Genomic DNA, 16501 nt, shown 5'->3' with positions numbered 1-16501 from the left:
GATATAGAAATAATTAAATTCCATTAACTCATTTATTCTCCTTGCTCTTAAGGTGTCAACACATCTAAAAAACCTCTCAAACATTTTTTTAAATTCTCCCTACTTCTGCTATTATAAATATAGTATAGATAGATTTCACATTTTTTTCAAAAAAAAAATATAACTTTTTTTTTCCTTTTTGCAACTAGCGCTTTATTTAAACCCTGAATTATTATGCTTATTTTAATAATCATTCTTCTTTTTTTAATTGAGTTTTCATATTCTTCTTAAACTTATTTAATGTGACGGGTTTGGCTATGCTTACTTTGTTTTTAACAAAGTAAGTCTTACTTTGTATGTTTTCACTATTGGATCAATTTTACACTCCATTATCCAATGGTGAAAAAAACAAAGTAAGGTTTACTTTGTTAAAAACAAATAACCATAAAAGGCACCGTAATGTGACAATTGAAACTTAACTAGTTAAAATATAAATGAAAAAAAATTAAAGACAATTAGAATACAAGTACTCTTCCATTTGAATAAAAATAACCACAATTAAATCCTTATATATAACCCTATATATTTTGTTACACAAAAAAGGCTAAAAGCCCGGAGAAAAAATAAATAAATTCTTTCATATGTTAAGATTGTTGATACAAGTTGTACAATGTAATAAGGCAAGGGATAATAACATATTGCGTTTGTTTCCTTTTGCTAAACCATTGCTATAATTCTATTTGGGACTTAATCACAGCAATCTGAGGTCTTTTCTTACTAAACTCAATATGCGCGTTGCCAACTGAACTACAACCATATTAATGATAAAAACATATATACATTTACATGTTAAAATACTAATTGAGTAAATAAAAGAAATAGTTACGAAAGGTTATAAGAATCGATATTTTCAAGTAAAAAATTTAATTAACTGGACCGGTTTGGGGTTTGAGGGAGAAACCTTCAACATGATTGCATTGTGTTGTACATTGTTTGCCGCATTGAAAGTTGGTGACAGATTTGAAAGACATACATTCAGAATGACATGTCATAAAACAAGGATCGTTCACAGCTTCACTTGGAGGAGGAGGAGAAGGTTCAGGTTCAGGTTCAGATTCTGTAGATATTCCGAATAGGCTCCAACTACTTACTTCTCCAATTGATGTACCAAATATCATAATCACCATTATTACTAATGCTAACCTCATCTTTCTTCTAATATTATACTCTTCTTCTTTCATTTCTTTTTTATAATAACTTACAAATCTATCTTTAACTCATTACATAAGAACTTATGGTTGTAAGTGGTTTACAAATTAGCCATCCATTTGGATCTAGACTAATAATATCCCAACCATTTTACTTTTTTTTTATGTGACTAGTATTTTGAGGGATTGATTGATTTTCTTTAATCTACAAAACCTATTAATAATCTCATTAGTTGTTTATACCAATTAAATTGTGTGTGGATCTGCAAATTCAATGCCTAAAACTTAAATAATGTCATGAAACCATATCATTCTATTAGGTAATTTATATTATTTTTGATACACTATATAAATAGGCCTTAAGTTTGAATATGTACAACATAAACTTATTATATCACGTGTTAAAATTTTATCAAATTTCTATCTAAATTAAATGAAATTTCACCAATTTGTGAAGGTTCAAAGACCAAATGTAACCAAAAAATGAGTAAGGGCCCAATAATAACATTTTAAATGGTTAGTTAGATAGAAGTCAAGAAATGATTGAATTTATTACAAATAACTCATTACTTGAGAAATAATACAACTATGTCAATTATCCTGAACTTATACAATTTCTACCAAATTTCTCATCACATCCTTCTAAAAGGTGGAATACTGATTATTTTTAATATTTATAATATTTAAAAAACAAAAACAATTCCTAATTTGAAAAACAAACTGAAAACATGTTCATGTCAGTTTATTTTGTGTTTTTTTATCTGTGCAAATTCTTAAATCCTTCATTAATGATTTTCAAATTCACAATTCTTTCTACAACTCTATTAAATCATTAACTGATATTCATGAATTGAGTCTTCAAATTTATAGTTCTTTCTAAAACTCCATTAAATTATTGACTGATATTCATGAATTGAGTTTTCAAAGTCACAATTCTTTCTAAAACTCCATTAAATTATTAATGAATATTCATACCAATTCTTATTTAAACAATAATCTTTATAAGTGGATGACATATTAAGAATATTTGAAAAACCAAGAACCAAGAAAGAAATTAGAAAAAAAAAACCCTCCACAAAAAGGAAACAGCAAGCAAGCAAAAGGGATGAGATACATGAAAATAGGAATGATGACTTATGAATTTGAAAAACTACCTTTAATTAATAATAAATTAAATAATCTAATATCAGTTAAGTTAACTCTGTAATATATGACAAAAGCAAAATTAATTCAATCACATCCTCATGTTTTAAATGAAAAAAAAAAAAAAAAAATACAAGTGTAAAAATCTGTAGTTGATTTCCTGTCTAATTTCCTCAATTTTAAATAGGCCACGAACGAGACTTTAATCAAATAAAATAAAAATAGTAGAAATGTTATGATCACGTTTTTATTAAAAAAAAATCGTTGTTTTAATGTTTTTTCTATTGTTATTATTATTATATTATTTTGAAACGATTTTTATTATCCAATTTGATAAGGACACTATGTGTTTTTTGGGCCCAGCAGTCCCACTTCTTTATGAAAAGACATATGAACCACAAACACTATACGTTTTTTGGGCCCAGAAGGCCCACTACTACTCTCTGCTCGACCATATTTACAATTTTTTATCCCCGTTTTATTATTCTATTTGCAAAAACATTTTGTTTTATATATAAATTTTTTTATAATATTTAATTTGTGAAATAGCAAAAGCAGAAAAGAAAGAAAATAAGAGGGGTGGGTGTTAAATAAACAGAAGAAAGTCAGAAAAATAAAGGGAAAAGTTTTTATATTAAATTGTGCAAAAAATGGAAAGTTTTGGTATGGGAGAATCAGATGAGGGAATAGAATCAAGGAAGAAGATGGAGGATTCAGGCGACGGCGACTGGTGGAAGAAAGTTATGGACAAGGAAGAGGCGAAGAAACAGACGTTGTTTTCGTTGCCTATGATTCTTACTAATGTTTTCTATTACTTGATACCTCTTGTGTCGGTCATGATGGCTGGTCATCTCGGTCAACTTCCGCTCGCCGGCGCCACTCTCGCCAATTCATGGGCCACCGTCACTGGCATTGCCTTCATGGTACGTCATTTTTCTAATTTTTATTTTCCTTTTCTACAACCACCAGGGGAGGCAGCCTAAAGGGCCCTCCTATTCAAATGTTTTATATTTTATTTATACAAAATTATAACTTTTTTTTTTAAGAAAAAAAATTATAACTTATTTTAATTAAGAATAATAATTATTATTTTGTATTTGAATTTAAAAATAATCATAATGTATAATATTGTATGTTAAAGTGGATGGGAAAATTTATAACAATAAATATATTGTTTTTTTATTCTAATCACCAACTCTTGACAATAACATAAAAAGGGGTCTTAAAAATTTATTTCACAATTTATCTTTTAATAATAATATAACATTGATAAGTTATACATTTTTGCATCTTTTTCGTCTCTTAACAATAATATAATATGAATAAGTTATAAAATTTTCCTGTGTCAAAAAAAAGTTATAAAATTTTCCACGTGGTTATTTGAATGGAGCAGTTTTAGTCTTTACCAATGAACAATATAAATACAAATCCAATAGGTATGAAATGTTGCAATTTCAAACATGATTAATGAAATATAAGTTTTTTATTTTATTTTTTTTGTCGTTAATAAACTATGTGCCTTAAAATGCTAGATTTAGGAGGTACCCATAATATGAAATTACAAATAAAAAAACTCATTAATATGATGTCTAAAATTGCATTATTTTGTAAATATTAAGTTTAATATTACATTATTTTGTACGTATGAGCTAAATTTGTTCTTTCTTAATCGGGTTAGATTTGTACATTATTCCACAATAATATAGCTATTAATTGTTTCATTTTCTTCAAATCACCTCAAAGTTTAAGTTTTACTTGGTTCTTTTTAATCCGGTCAATAATTAACTAAATGTTATATTCATCAAATTTAGATTTGAAAAGAAAATAAAGTATAAGAACTATCTAGGACCTCTAAAATACTAGAGCCGGTCTGATTACCGGCCCGGACTACAACTGCTTAAATTGATGGATTGGTTAAGGAGATGCATAAAAAATTGTACACAAAATTCAAGAGAATGATTATTAATACATTACCTTACTATGCAATATAATATTAGAGTCTCTTAGATCAAGTGGTTGATGGGTTATATCCTAGTAATCTGGTTTGTTAATTAAATTTCAACCCATGATAAAATTCACATGAACGGCTATGTTAAAGATAATAATAATAGTCAATTTTTTTATTTTTGACTATGGTCTTTATATTGGGGTGTTGATAAGTGTTTTAAATAATATTTCAATAGAGCATTGGGAGAACTTGATTCTCCCAATAAAATTCTTACTTCTTGTAAAGTATTGGATTTGGATATTTTCAAGTTAAATTTTTCTCTAATTGATTGTATTAATATATCTGAACTATTAATTACAAAATCAATAGTTGAATAAATAAACTATTTTTATATTTTCAAAGTTAAAATTTTAATATATCTCAACTATTAATTACAAAAGCAATAGTTAAATAAATAATCTATTTTAGAATTTAATAATTAAATTTCAATTATTGATATTACTCTATAATTAATAATTGAAATGACAATATGATGAATTTAGAAGGATTTCAAGTTGAGTGAATGGTAGTCCAAAATTACCAAATAGTATGAAGCATGAGCATTTTAATAATAGAAGTATTATTTGTTAATTACATGGACCCGGCCAATCAATATAAATAATTAAAGAAAAGTAAACATCATCCACAAACTTTTTATTATTTGGATTTTAAATTATTAGATTTCTGATTTTGATTTGATTATATTAAATCTACCTTTAGAAAAGGTTTTTGCTTTTTTGTTTATAAGTAAATCATGAAGAATATTAAAGCCTTGCTTTCTCATTAATCGAATAGGTATTTATACATCATATATCACATATATTGGATCCTATATTTTAGGAGAGGATAATTACAAATATTCCTTTATATATCTATTATATATACTATATATAACTAACACACCCCCTTAGTCGAAACGGGAGGAGGGCGAACGTTGAGACTAGCCCGGAAGTCGTCGAATAAAACTTGAGGAAGACCTTTGGTGAAGATGTCTGCAAGCTGATGTCGAGATGGAACATGGAGTACCCGAACCTCCCCTTTCGCGACTTTTTCGCGTACGAAATGTATATCCATCTCGATGTGTTTGGTGCGTTGATGTTGCACCGGATTACCAGACAAGTAAATTGCACTTACATTATCACAATACACCAAGGTTGACTTCCGTATCAGGCAGTGAAGTTCAAGGAGAAGATTACGGATCCAACACGTTTCGGAGACGACGTTGGCTACCCCTCTGTATTCTGCTTCTGCACTGGAGCGAGACAGTGTGGGTTGGCGCTTCGCGGACCAAGAGATGAGATTGTCACCAAGAAAGACACAATAACCAGATGTCGAGCGTCGAGTATCCGGACAACCTCCCCAATCGGCGTCCGTGTAAGAGACAAGAGAACCGAGTGAAGAAGAAGAAATGGTGAGCCCAAGATCCATCGTCCCTTTGATGTACGTAATGATGCGCTTGATTGCCATATGCTGAGTTTTCGGAGCATGCATGAAGAGACAGACCTGTTGAACTGCATAAGAGATATCCGGACGAGTAAGGGTCAAGTACTGAAGAGCACCTGTCAGGCTTCTATACTCAGAAGGATCATGATAGGAAGAGCCGGATGAGACACTGAGCTTCTGTTTAGTGTCAACTGGAGTTGCACAAGGATTGGAAGATGTGAGCCCTGCCTTTGCAATGATTTCAGAAGCATATTTGCGTTGAGAGAGGAAAAGAGAACCCGGAGATCGAGAAACAGATATGCCCAAGAAGTAGTTCAATGGCCCCAAATCCTTCATTGCAAACTCAGTATTTAATTTAGCCATAATCGAGGTCCGTAATAGATCAGAGGAGGCAGTCAGAACAATGTCGTCAACATATAGTAATAAATAAGCAGTCTCATTTCCTTGGCGAAAAACAAAGAGAGAATTGTCAAACAGACTATGTACAAACCCCATAGTAGAGAGAAAAGAAGCAAACCGTTGGTACCAAGCTCGAGGGGCTTGTTTCAGACCATAGAGAGACTTTTTGAGAAGACAAACATAATTAGGATGGACCGGATCTCGGAACCCCAAAGGTTGATGCATATACACAGTCTCATGAAGATCGCCATGGAGGAAAGCATTCTTAACATCAAGTTGATGAAGACTCCAATTTTTAGAGACGGCAATGCTCAGAACTGCACGAATGGTAGCTGGTTTGACAACAGGACTGAATGTTTCGCCACAATCAATGCCTACTACTTGATTTGCTCCATTTCCCACTAGTCGGGCTTTGTATCTCTCAAAAGATCCATCACCATTGAATTTGTGCCTGAGAATCCACCAACTACGCAAAATGTTAGCATTAGGAGGACGGGGTACAAGGACCCACGTCTTATTTTTAATAAGAGCCTCAAATTCGTCATTCATTGCATTTCGCCAATTAGGATCACGCAGGGCAAGCGAGGGATTGGAGGGGATGGGAGAAATAGCAGTTGAGGTATGGAGGTTTAATTTGCGAATGGGCTTGAAGATGCCCTCTTGAGCCCGTGTCACCATCCGATGAGTGGACGGTGCGGCTGGTGGGTTTGGTGAAGGCGTTGCTGGGTCAGAATGGGGGCTTGGGCTGGCTGTTTCGGTGGGCTGGGGGGAGGCAGAAGAAGGCGTGGGAAGGGGGCTGTGTATTTGTGGGCCTGGGCTGGTAGGTGGGGTGGATGGAGTTGTGGACCCGCTGGATGAAAGCGGGGAAGGGATAGGGGAGAGCGGTGCAGGGTTGGGCCGGGTATTAGGCCAATGGGCAGGCGGGATTAGGTCTGGGAAAGAGGGCTGATGTTGGGTCGGGGGATTAGTTGGGGTGGCTGCGGTTTGGTTTGTGGCAGTAGAGAAAAGGAACTTTGTTTCATCAAAGATCACATTCCTAGAGATAATAATGTTTTTGGTAGAGATGTCATAGCACTTATAACCCCTATGGTTGGGAGGATACCCTAAAAGGACACAAGGAGAGGACCTAGCTTGTAGTTTCGTACGGGAAGTGGAGGGAATAAGTGGATAGCACAGACAACCGAAGATACGGAGATGAGAGTAATCGGGGACACGATGATAAAGAATTTGAGTGGGGGAGAGAAAACCTAGAACTCTATGTGGTCGTATGTTTAGTAGATAATTTGCGTGTTCAAGTGCATGATGCCAAAAATTTAGAGGGAGAGAGGCATGTGTGAGAAGTGTGCGCATAACATTATTAATTGTGCGTATAGTTCGTTCCGCTTTGCCATTTTGTGGGGAGGTGTAAGGACAAGAAAATCTGAATTGCATGCCATTTTGGTGACAAAAATTAATAAATTGAGCATTATTGTATTCACCTCCATTGTCACATTGAAATGTTTTTATTTCACGATTAAATTGAGTGCGCACATAATTTCGGAAAGAAAGAAAGACAGAAAAAACTTGTGATTTTTGACCTAGAGGAAAAGTCCATAGAAAGTTTGTATAATCATCAAGAAAGAGAACGTAGTACCTATGACCACTAGAGCTTAAAGTAGGAGACGTCCAAATATCACTGTGAATAAGGTCAAAAGGCATATATGAAAAATTACGAGATTCATAAAATGGCAACTTAACTTGTTTACCAAAGACACATGAAGAACAAATGGTAGCATCTAACACTTTATTACAAGAAATAGAATTATTGTTTTTCAGGGTGCTGAACACATTAGCCCCTGGATGTCCTAATCTATTGTGCCAAATGCTAGGAGATAAAGCAGAAAAAGCATAAGAAGTAGGTAAAGAAGAACTCGATGTCACGGGATAGAGGTCACTAGTGCTATTACATCTCATGATAGGCTTCCCCGTTAGCAATTCCTTCACAGAGAAACCAAATGGATCAAATTCGACAGAAACATTATTATCAACTGTAAATTTGCGGACAGAAATGAGATTTTTAATGAGTTTGGGGGCATGCAAAACATTGGTTAAGGTTAATGGTTTTAATTGATTAGGCAAAGATGCATGACCGACACCAATTATTGGAATGCAATGACCATTACCTACGGTAATACTATTATTGGGACTCTTATTAAAGTAAGAAGTGAGTGTACCTCCATCCGCCGTCATGTGTGCAGTTGCGCCGGTGTCCATGTGCCACTGCTCAGTAGGAGGCTGAATAGATAAGGTATGCATTGCTTCTGCTATGTTGGTAGGATTGAAATCATATGCCAATTGGGCTTGCTGAGGGCGCGGGCCCAGTATTCCGGGCTGTGGAGATGAGCCTAGCGGTCGGCCCATGGGGCTGTTGCTACCTTGGTACGCTGGGCCATAAGAGGACTGCTGCCAAGTGGGATATGGGCAAGGTGGAGGAACAGCCCAGGGAGGGCAGGCGGCCCACTGAGAATATGCCCATGGATTGGGGGAGCTTGGCTGTTGGTTCCAGTAGCGGCTTGAGTTTCTGCCGCCGCCCCTGGATTGTCTTCCGCGGTTGGAGCGACCGTGGCTCCGCCCTCCGCGGTGTCCGCCGGGTGGGCGCTGATACGCCGGACGAAAACCAGTCGCCGGTGGTGAGGAATGAGCGACAATGGGGCTGCTGGAGGCTGTGAGGGCAGCGTTTTCAGTGGAACCTGCAGTTTTCCGAGCACGAGCCGATTCCTCAAGGATTAACATAGAACGAGCCTTGAAAAATTCTGGGAGGGTGTCACCATGGCGAATTTGCGTGCCGACCGTGTCGTATGCATCCGTAAGACCTGAAATCATCTGTAGTACCAATTGATCATTAGAAACCGGAGAGCCGACGTTCAATAACTGATCCGATAAGGATTTGAGGTGTTGGCAATAGGAGGAAGCATCGGAAAAAATTTCCATCTTGACGTTGGAAAACTCCTGCTGAAGATATAAAGCTCGGGAATGTTTGTTGTCATTGAAAATTTCCTCAAGGCGAGTCCATAGTTGAGCAGCAGTAGAGTTGAGAAGAAGGATAGTGTTGAGGAGGCTTCGAGAGATGGTGGCATAAATCCATTGCTTGACAAATGGCATCAATCCGAGACCATAGCCCGGGATCTTTGGTCTTCATTACGGAAGAGGAAGATTCAGATTTGTCATCTGTTGATGGAATGATGTGATCGAGAACCTGGTAAGCGGTGGCTTGGATCTTAAACAATTCAGACCAGGTAGGGTAGTAGCTAGTGTTGGATTCGAGAGGTTCTTTGATATAGGAGGAGATATTTGAGACGGTGAGGGCTGGATGGAGAGGAGTGGCTGCCGTTTTTTCAGTCATGGTGTGAAAAGGGAGGAGTAAAAGGGAATTCTGCCGGCAATGGAGAAACCGACGGCGAGGAGAGTGGAAGGGTGGGATCGGTGAAAATTAGGGTTAGGGAAATATGGTGGCTGCTGGAGAAGACAACGGCGAGGAGAGGGGAAGGGTGGGATCGGTGAAAATTAGGGTTAGGGAATGGCTGCTGATACCATGAAGAATATTAAAGCCTTTTTTCTCATTAATCGAATAGGTATTTATACATCATATATCACATATATTGGATCCTATATTTTAGGAGAGGATAATTACAAATATTTCTTTATATATCTATTATATATACTATATATAACTAACAAATCAAACATAAAAGAAATATTGATTTTCAACTGTTTGATATGTAAATCAATCATCAAAAGTTTAATATGATAAAAAAAAATAGAAGTTAATGTATTAAAATAAAAATTACCTTGCAGGCTCTTTGACCTTTTAGTAGTTTTTAGATCAGACGCAACCAAAATTTAATGAACAAAGGATAAGACTATACTTTTGTATTTATGTATTTTAGTACTAGTAGTAGTAAAAGCGACCCGACATACATTTTACTTGCATAAATTTATATTTATATTTTTTTATTTTCAATTGGATTACTAACTTCATGTATAATCTAATTTTTAGATGCCTTTTATGTTTACTTTGTTTTTTCTACCATTGGATGAGTTTACTTTGTCAAAGTTCATCACCATCCGATAGTAAAAAAAGTAAATTAAATCTTATTTTGTCAAAAACAAAGTAAGCATAGTTTATTCCCTAATTTTTAATATAAATTGCGTAGATTGAATAAATATAAATTTTATCTTAACAAAAATTTAAGCATCCAGACCATCAATAAAAAATAATGGGTAAATTTTAAATAAAATTCATGTGGTTTTACTAATTTTCAGATAAAAGGATGTGGTTTACTTTTTGTCAAAACGAGGATTGAGGTTTCGCACTTTTTATAAAACAATAACCTTTTGGATTAATGCTATTAAAACCATCTTTAACGACCTGAAAATGAAAATTTTCAAGAATTAAAGTTGTTCAATGTCATATTTGCTATGAAACTACATTTTCGATTTTCGAAAATCATTTTTTTTTGGAACTCTCTCTCTAAACATTAACTTTTTCTCTTTATCAAACATCATTTAAATAATTTCAAAATAAAAAAGTTGAAGAATTCAAGTTGCCTAGAATATTAGTAGTTCTTAAAATATGTCATTTTTGAAGTCGTGAATGATGATTTTAATAGTATCAATCGAAAAAATCCTTATTTTGTTAAAGTTGAAAACCTCAGTCTTTACTTTGAAAAAAAGTAAATCATAATGCTTTATCTGAAAATTAATAAAACTATAGGGGTTTTATTTGAAATTTACCCTAAAATAATTGTAAAATTATAAAATCAGCCTAAAATAGAAATAGTTACATTATTTAAGAAATAATGGTTAATTTTTCTAAAAACAATAATGTAGTGTGAAAAGAGAAAATATATTCTTCAAAAAAAAATTATTTTATCTTTTTTATTTTAATAGAATAGAATACATTGTTATATTCATGATACTTCAATTTTGGCGGTATTTTTTTTTATGGCACTTCAATTTTAATATCTAACATAAAAAAATCTTTATTACTAACATTAAATCTCTCGTCTTTTACCCTTCCAATAGTCGATAATCTTATGTTATAAAACTGGTAAAAATGATATTCTAATTAATTTTAACTTTTAATATTTTGATTTTGAGTCATATATTATTTATATATGACTTAAACCCATATGGAGAGCCTCCTAGAGTTATCCATTTTTTTTTGTTTCTTCCCCGAACTTAAATACAACTCATTAGTTATTCAAATTCCCTGAAAGTGATATAACACGTGTCTTTTTTTCAGTGGGAGAAAATTTTAACCACTCAACTTTCGGTTAACTTTACATATGCAATGTATTTTTTCCTTTCAAAAAAATTTACCTCTTCTTATAGCCTATTTTGCAAGTGGCTTTCTAAACTCATACAGACTTTGAAATAACATCTTGAAAGGCCACCTTGTAGATTTTTATAAAAAGAAAAGTCATATTGCATATAGGAAGTCAACCGAAAGGAGAGTGGTCCTCACGAGTTAACATCTTCTCCGATTGAAAAAAAATAAGGAGCGTGTTATCTCACTTTTAGGGAGTTAGAGTGGCTAAATGGTTGTTCCTTAAGTTCAGGGGGCAAAGTGACAATAATGAACAACTTTAGGAGGCTACATACCGTATAGTTATCGAGAGGAATCTCCGAAAGCGTGATTTAAAAAAACATGTGATTTCATGGAAAATAGTGGTCTAATTTAATTGTGGGGTTTTTTTTCATTTGAAGGTTATTTAGTTTCAGGGAAGACATTTATGGTAGTATGTTAAGGTTTTGAAGTTGAATATTGTGCTGTTTTAGGTAGGATTGAGTGGAGCAATTGAAACACTTTGTGGTCAAAGTTTTGGTGCAAAACAGTACAGAATGTTAGGAATCTATCTTCAATCCTCCTGCATAATATCATTCTTGTTCAGTATTATGATATCTATAATCTGGCTCTACACAAAGGAAATTCTCATCTTAATGCATCAAGAACCAGACATTGCTGCTTGGGCTGATATCTATATGAAGTATCTAATTCCAGGATTGTTTGCATATGGAGCTACACAGAACATTTTAAGGTTTCTTCAGACACAATCTGTAGTGTTGCCTCTTGTTCTATTCTCATTCATACCCTTATGCATTCATATTGGCATTTCTTATGTTTTGATTCACTGTACACCACTTGGTTTCAAAGGAGCTCCAATTTCTGTTTCTATTTCATTTTGGTTATCACTCTTTATGTTGATTGTTTATGTGATGTTTGGTAAGAAATTTGAGCATACTTGGGATGGATTTTCCTTTGATTCTTTCCACTACGTTCTTACAAACTTGAAACTTGCCCTTCCTTCTGCTGCAATGGTGTGGTAAGTAATCATGCTATGCTATGCTACACATAATGCATCACAAGCCCCCTGAACTTATACAACTTATGTTGGTTTTGGCAGTTTGGAATATTGGGCATTTGAAATTTTGGTGTTGTTAGCAGGAATGATGCCAGACTCAACCATAACTACCTCACTCGTTGCTATATGGTTCATTTCTTTCACTTCCTTTTCTTGCATAAAAAAGCTGAAATATTGACCCCTTTACTTGATGTTAGAAGTCAAATTTCAGCTTTTTTTGGTTCTTTTGTGTTGATTTTGAGCTATTAGTGACATACTGATAATGGCTTGTTCATTTGGATATGCAGTGTGAATACAGAAGCTATAGCCTACATGTTAACCTATGGCCTAAGTGCTGCTGCCAGGTTTAATTCTACCTAATTCATAGTTTCTTCAATCCATAATAGTAATAGTTTAAGCTAATTTATGAGTGACATTACAGCACAAGGGTGTCGAATGAGTTAGGAGCAGGCAATCAAGAGAAAGCTAAGGGAGCCATGTCAGTGAGTCTTAAGCTTTCACTGATTCTTGCTATGTTGATGGTGTTGGGTCTAGCACTTGGTCACACCTTCTGGGTTGGTCTTTTCAGTGATAGCAATACAATAATAAAGGAATTTGCCTATCTCACACCATTTCTTGCAATTTCAATTACACTTGATTCCATTCAAGGTGTCTTATCAGGAGTGGCTAGAGGTTGTGGTTTTCAGCACCTAGTTGTTTATGTTAACTTGGCTACTTTTTATATGATTGGCATGCCTATTGCTTGTCTTGTGGGATTCAAATTCAAGTTATATGCTAAGGTACACCTACTCTTTAACTTGGTTTTTTCTGATTCATTTTGCTGAGAAATAACATATGTTTGTGTTGTGTGCAGGGTTTGTGGATTGGGTTAATATGTGGACTTGCAAGTCAAGCTGCTACATTGTCAGTGGTTATAGCACGAGCAAAATGGAGTCAAACATACGTTCCCACAAACTCAAATGAACCTAACCTTATCCACCCACTTCTTGTTTAACAAAAAGTAATCGGTGTTGTAAGATGATTATCTAGTGCCCCAAATTTTGGCTATGCTCTTTCATGGCATGGTCTTGTATTAGCTAGCATTGAGATCAATAAATGTACTATATTTACCGTAATAAATAATCTATTATGATTCTAATTCCCTACCATAAATTTATCCAACCAAACACCCTCTAAAATAGTTTATATTACATGTTTTTTTTTATAACCAAATGAATTCAAAATCCAAATGAACACTTAATATCACATGATTTAACAATATACCAACAAAAAATAATAATTAACACAGTTATGAAAAAAATTAGTTGTGAAAGGCTGGAAAGTGCACCTACAATCATTCCATGTCGAAGAAAATATATAATTGAACTACTACTCTTACTCTATTCGACCAAGTTTACAATCAGGTTCGGTCCTGGCAATTTAGGGCCTAGATAAAATAAACAGTAAGGTCCCTTTAATCTAAAATTTACAATTTAGGGCCCTATAGGAAATGTAGAAAACAACTACGTTTTCTACTACAAACATGTTCTATAGGAATTTCCTACATAACCTAAAATGTTATAGGAGATTTTTTGAGGGAAGATTTCCTCCATAACTCACCTACAAATAATTGTTTCTCTTGCGCATTTATTTGTAGGAGTTAAATAATAATAAGGTGGTGAAGCTCTTAGTCTGTTGGTTGAGAGCTTACCTATGATCTTAAAGGTCATGGGTTCGAATCACATGGGATGTGGTGGATTGAGGGTTTTTCTCATTAATGTAATTTTCCTTTGTTTAATTTTCATCGATTCTTCACCAATTCATCCATTAATCTTCCTATTGATTGAATTTTTCTTCTTTTTTAAATTGTAGTCTTCTATTTAAGGAGGAAGAAGGAAGATTGTCTTCCTTTTTCCTCCTTGCACCGTTCTGTTATTTTATTTTTCTTTTTTTTTGTTCAATAAATTATAGTTGAATTGCATATATTTCACCAAATCCCTTATTCCGCTTGAATTGCATCTGTTGTTTGTTATCTTTTCATTGATAACTTTTTTCTGTTTTAGCAAGAGCAGAAATGGTAGATCTTATACGTAGATCACTACATCTACGTGATTGCAAAAGAAATGACTTAGATCCGAAGATTCAGAAGAGTTTAAATGCTGAAGATGAGAATACATGTGTTTTTCTGCAAATTTGGTATTTGAAGAAGTATATATTTCATCTATTGTTTGTTTTATCTGTACATTTAATGGTTTATTTTGCTCGTTGTAGTCGTTTTTTTACCTTTATGGATTTTGAAATAGGCATAGTCTGTACTTATGTAAGGTTTTATTCCTTAATTTTCTTGTTGTACTTGATGTTTTCGTATCTATAAAATGATGTATGCAATTTTATCAAAAAAAAAAAAAAAAATATAAGTGCATTGCGCACAACTTTTTTAAAAAAAGTTTTTTTTGGACCAAACATTCGTTTGCGCCGTCCGCGCCCGCACGCATCCTCGAGGGACCCCCGAGGCTACGAGACGGGCGGGCCCTGTTTACCATTATTATTTTAGTTAAAAGAAAAACATTATGAATACCCAAAATAGAAAAGAATAAAAAAGTTAAATAATAATATATACTTTATGTATTTATTTCTCTAATTATTTACAGCGGTATTATTAATTTTTTTTAGATTTATTATCATTGATATTATTTTTGTTGCTTTTTATTATTAAATTTTAAATTGATTTTTATTCCTATCATTACATAAATTAATTTTTAATTTTCAAATTTAATCAAATTAAAGTAATAAAATAAAACTTTTTTTAAAAATGAGGTAATAAAATGAAATCCGTCTTCTTACTTTAACTGTCCATATCATTTATATATTAAAAATATAGTAGACACTATGTCCAATGGTGGAAAAAAAATAAAGTAATGGTTAAATATATATAATTTATATATTAAAAAAGATTACAGAGGTGGGAATCGAACTCTGACCCTCATTTTGATATTAAACATATATTTAAAAAAATTACAAATGTCGGAATCAAACTCATACCCTCTTTAATTAAAGAACAAGGTAATACCAATCTGCTACTTTAAATTTATATATAATATAAAACAGTAACAATGGAGCTGAGGTGTCACTTCCTCATTTTTTACTGATAAAAAATATAATATAATATATAATATTTTAATTTTAATTATATTATTATATTTATCTATAAAAAAATTATTTTATCCATACTATATCTAAGAGTTCTACAGAATTTAAATTAATCTCTAAAATCACTTTAATTCTCTGCATATCTATATCTAAAAGTTCTACAGAATCTAAATTAATCCCTAAAATCTCTCTAATTCTCCCTCTATATATATATATATATAACAGTAACGATGGAGCTGAGGTGTCACTTCCTCTTTTTTTACTGATAAAAAACATAATATAATATATAATATTTTAATTTTAATTATATTATTATATTTATTTATAAAAAGATTATTTTATCCGTACTATATCTAAGAGTTCTACAGAATTTAAATTAATCCCTAAAATCTCTCTAATTATCTGCATATCTATATATATATATATTTATATATATATATATTTATATATTTATATAATATAAAACAGTAACGATGGAGCTGTGGTGTCACTTCCTCATTTTTTACTGATAAAAAATATAATATAATATAATATATAATATATTAATTTTAATTATATTATTATATTTATCTATAAAAAGATTATTTAAATTAAATGTGAAAATAAAATAATAATATTTAATTTATATAGCACCTTTATATCACTAATTGTAATTATTAGATTATATTTTTATTAATTTTTATATATTAAGATGAATCTGTGCATCGCACGGGTCAAAAACTAGTTTATTTATTATACTTAAAACATAAGATATTTATTTATAACTTTAAATTTTTTTGGGCCCTCCAGCCCAGGGCCGGCCTGTTTAC

At 32.8% G+C, this 16501-nt stretch overlaps 1 protein-coding gene across 1 annotated transcript; it reads left to right on the top strand.

Moving 5' to 3' along the window:
* The first annotated feature begins 2859 nt into the window (after window positions 1-2859).
* LOC136218853 (protein DETOXIFICATION 19-like) lies at window positions 2860-13701 on the top strand. Its single transcript, XM_066005995.1, has 6 exons — window positions 2860-3253; window positions 11980-12524; window positions 12606-12692; window positions 12851-12907; window positions 12985-13342; window positions 13417-13701. Exons 1-6 carry the CDS (start codon window positions 2981-2983, stop codon window positions 13555-13557), a joined length of 1461 nt encoding a protein of 486 aa, XP_065862067.1. The 5' UTR covers window positions 2860-2980; the 3' UTR covers window positions 13558-13701.
* Window positions 13702-16501: the final 2800 nt, after the last annotated feature.

Source organism: Euphorbia lathyris, chromosome 2, assembly GCF_963576675.1.
Source record: "Euphorbia lathyris chromosome 2, ddEupLath1.1, whole genome shotgun sequence".
NCBI classification, from domain to species: domain Eukaryota; kingdom Viridiplantae; phylum Streptophyta; class Magnoliopsida; order Malpighiales; family Euphorbiaceae; genus Euphorbia; species Euphorbia lathyris.
The sequence above is the reverse complement of the archived record's forward strand: the minus strand, read 5'-3'. Positions and strand labels throughout refer to the sequence as shown.

Excerpts from the sequence above, each read along its gene's own strand:
- LOC136218853 (XM_066005995.1), top strand. The coding sequence starts at position 2,981 with ATGGAAAGTTTTGGTATGGGAGAATCAGATGAGGGAATAGAATCAAGG. Across the intron at positions 12,525-12,605 it reads CCTTCTGCTGCAATGGTGTG|TTTGGAATATTGGGCATTTG; the intron begins GTAAGTAATCAT and ends TGGTTTTGGCAG. Across the intron at positions 13,343-13,416 it reads AATTCAAGTTATATGCTAAG|GGTTTGTGGATTGGGTTAAT; the intron begins GTACACCTACTC and ends TGTTGTGTGCAG.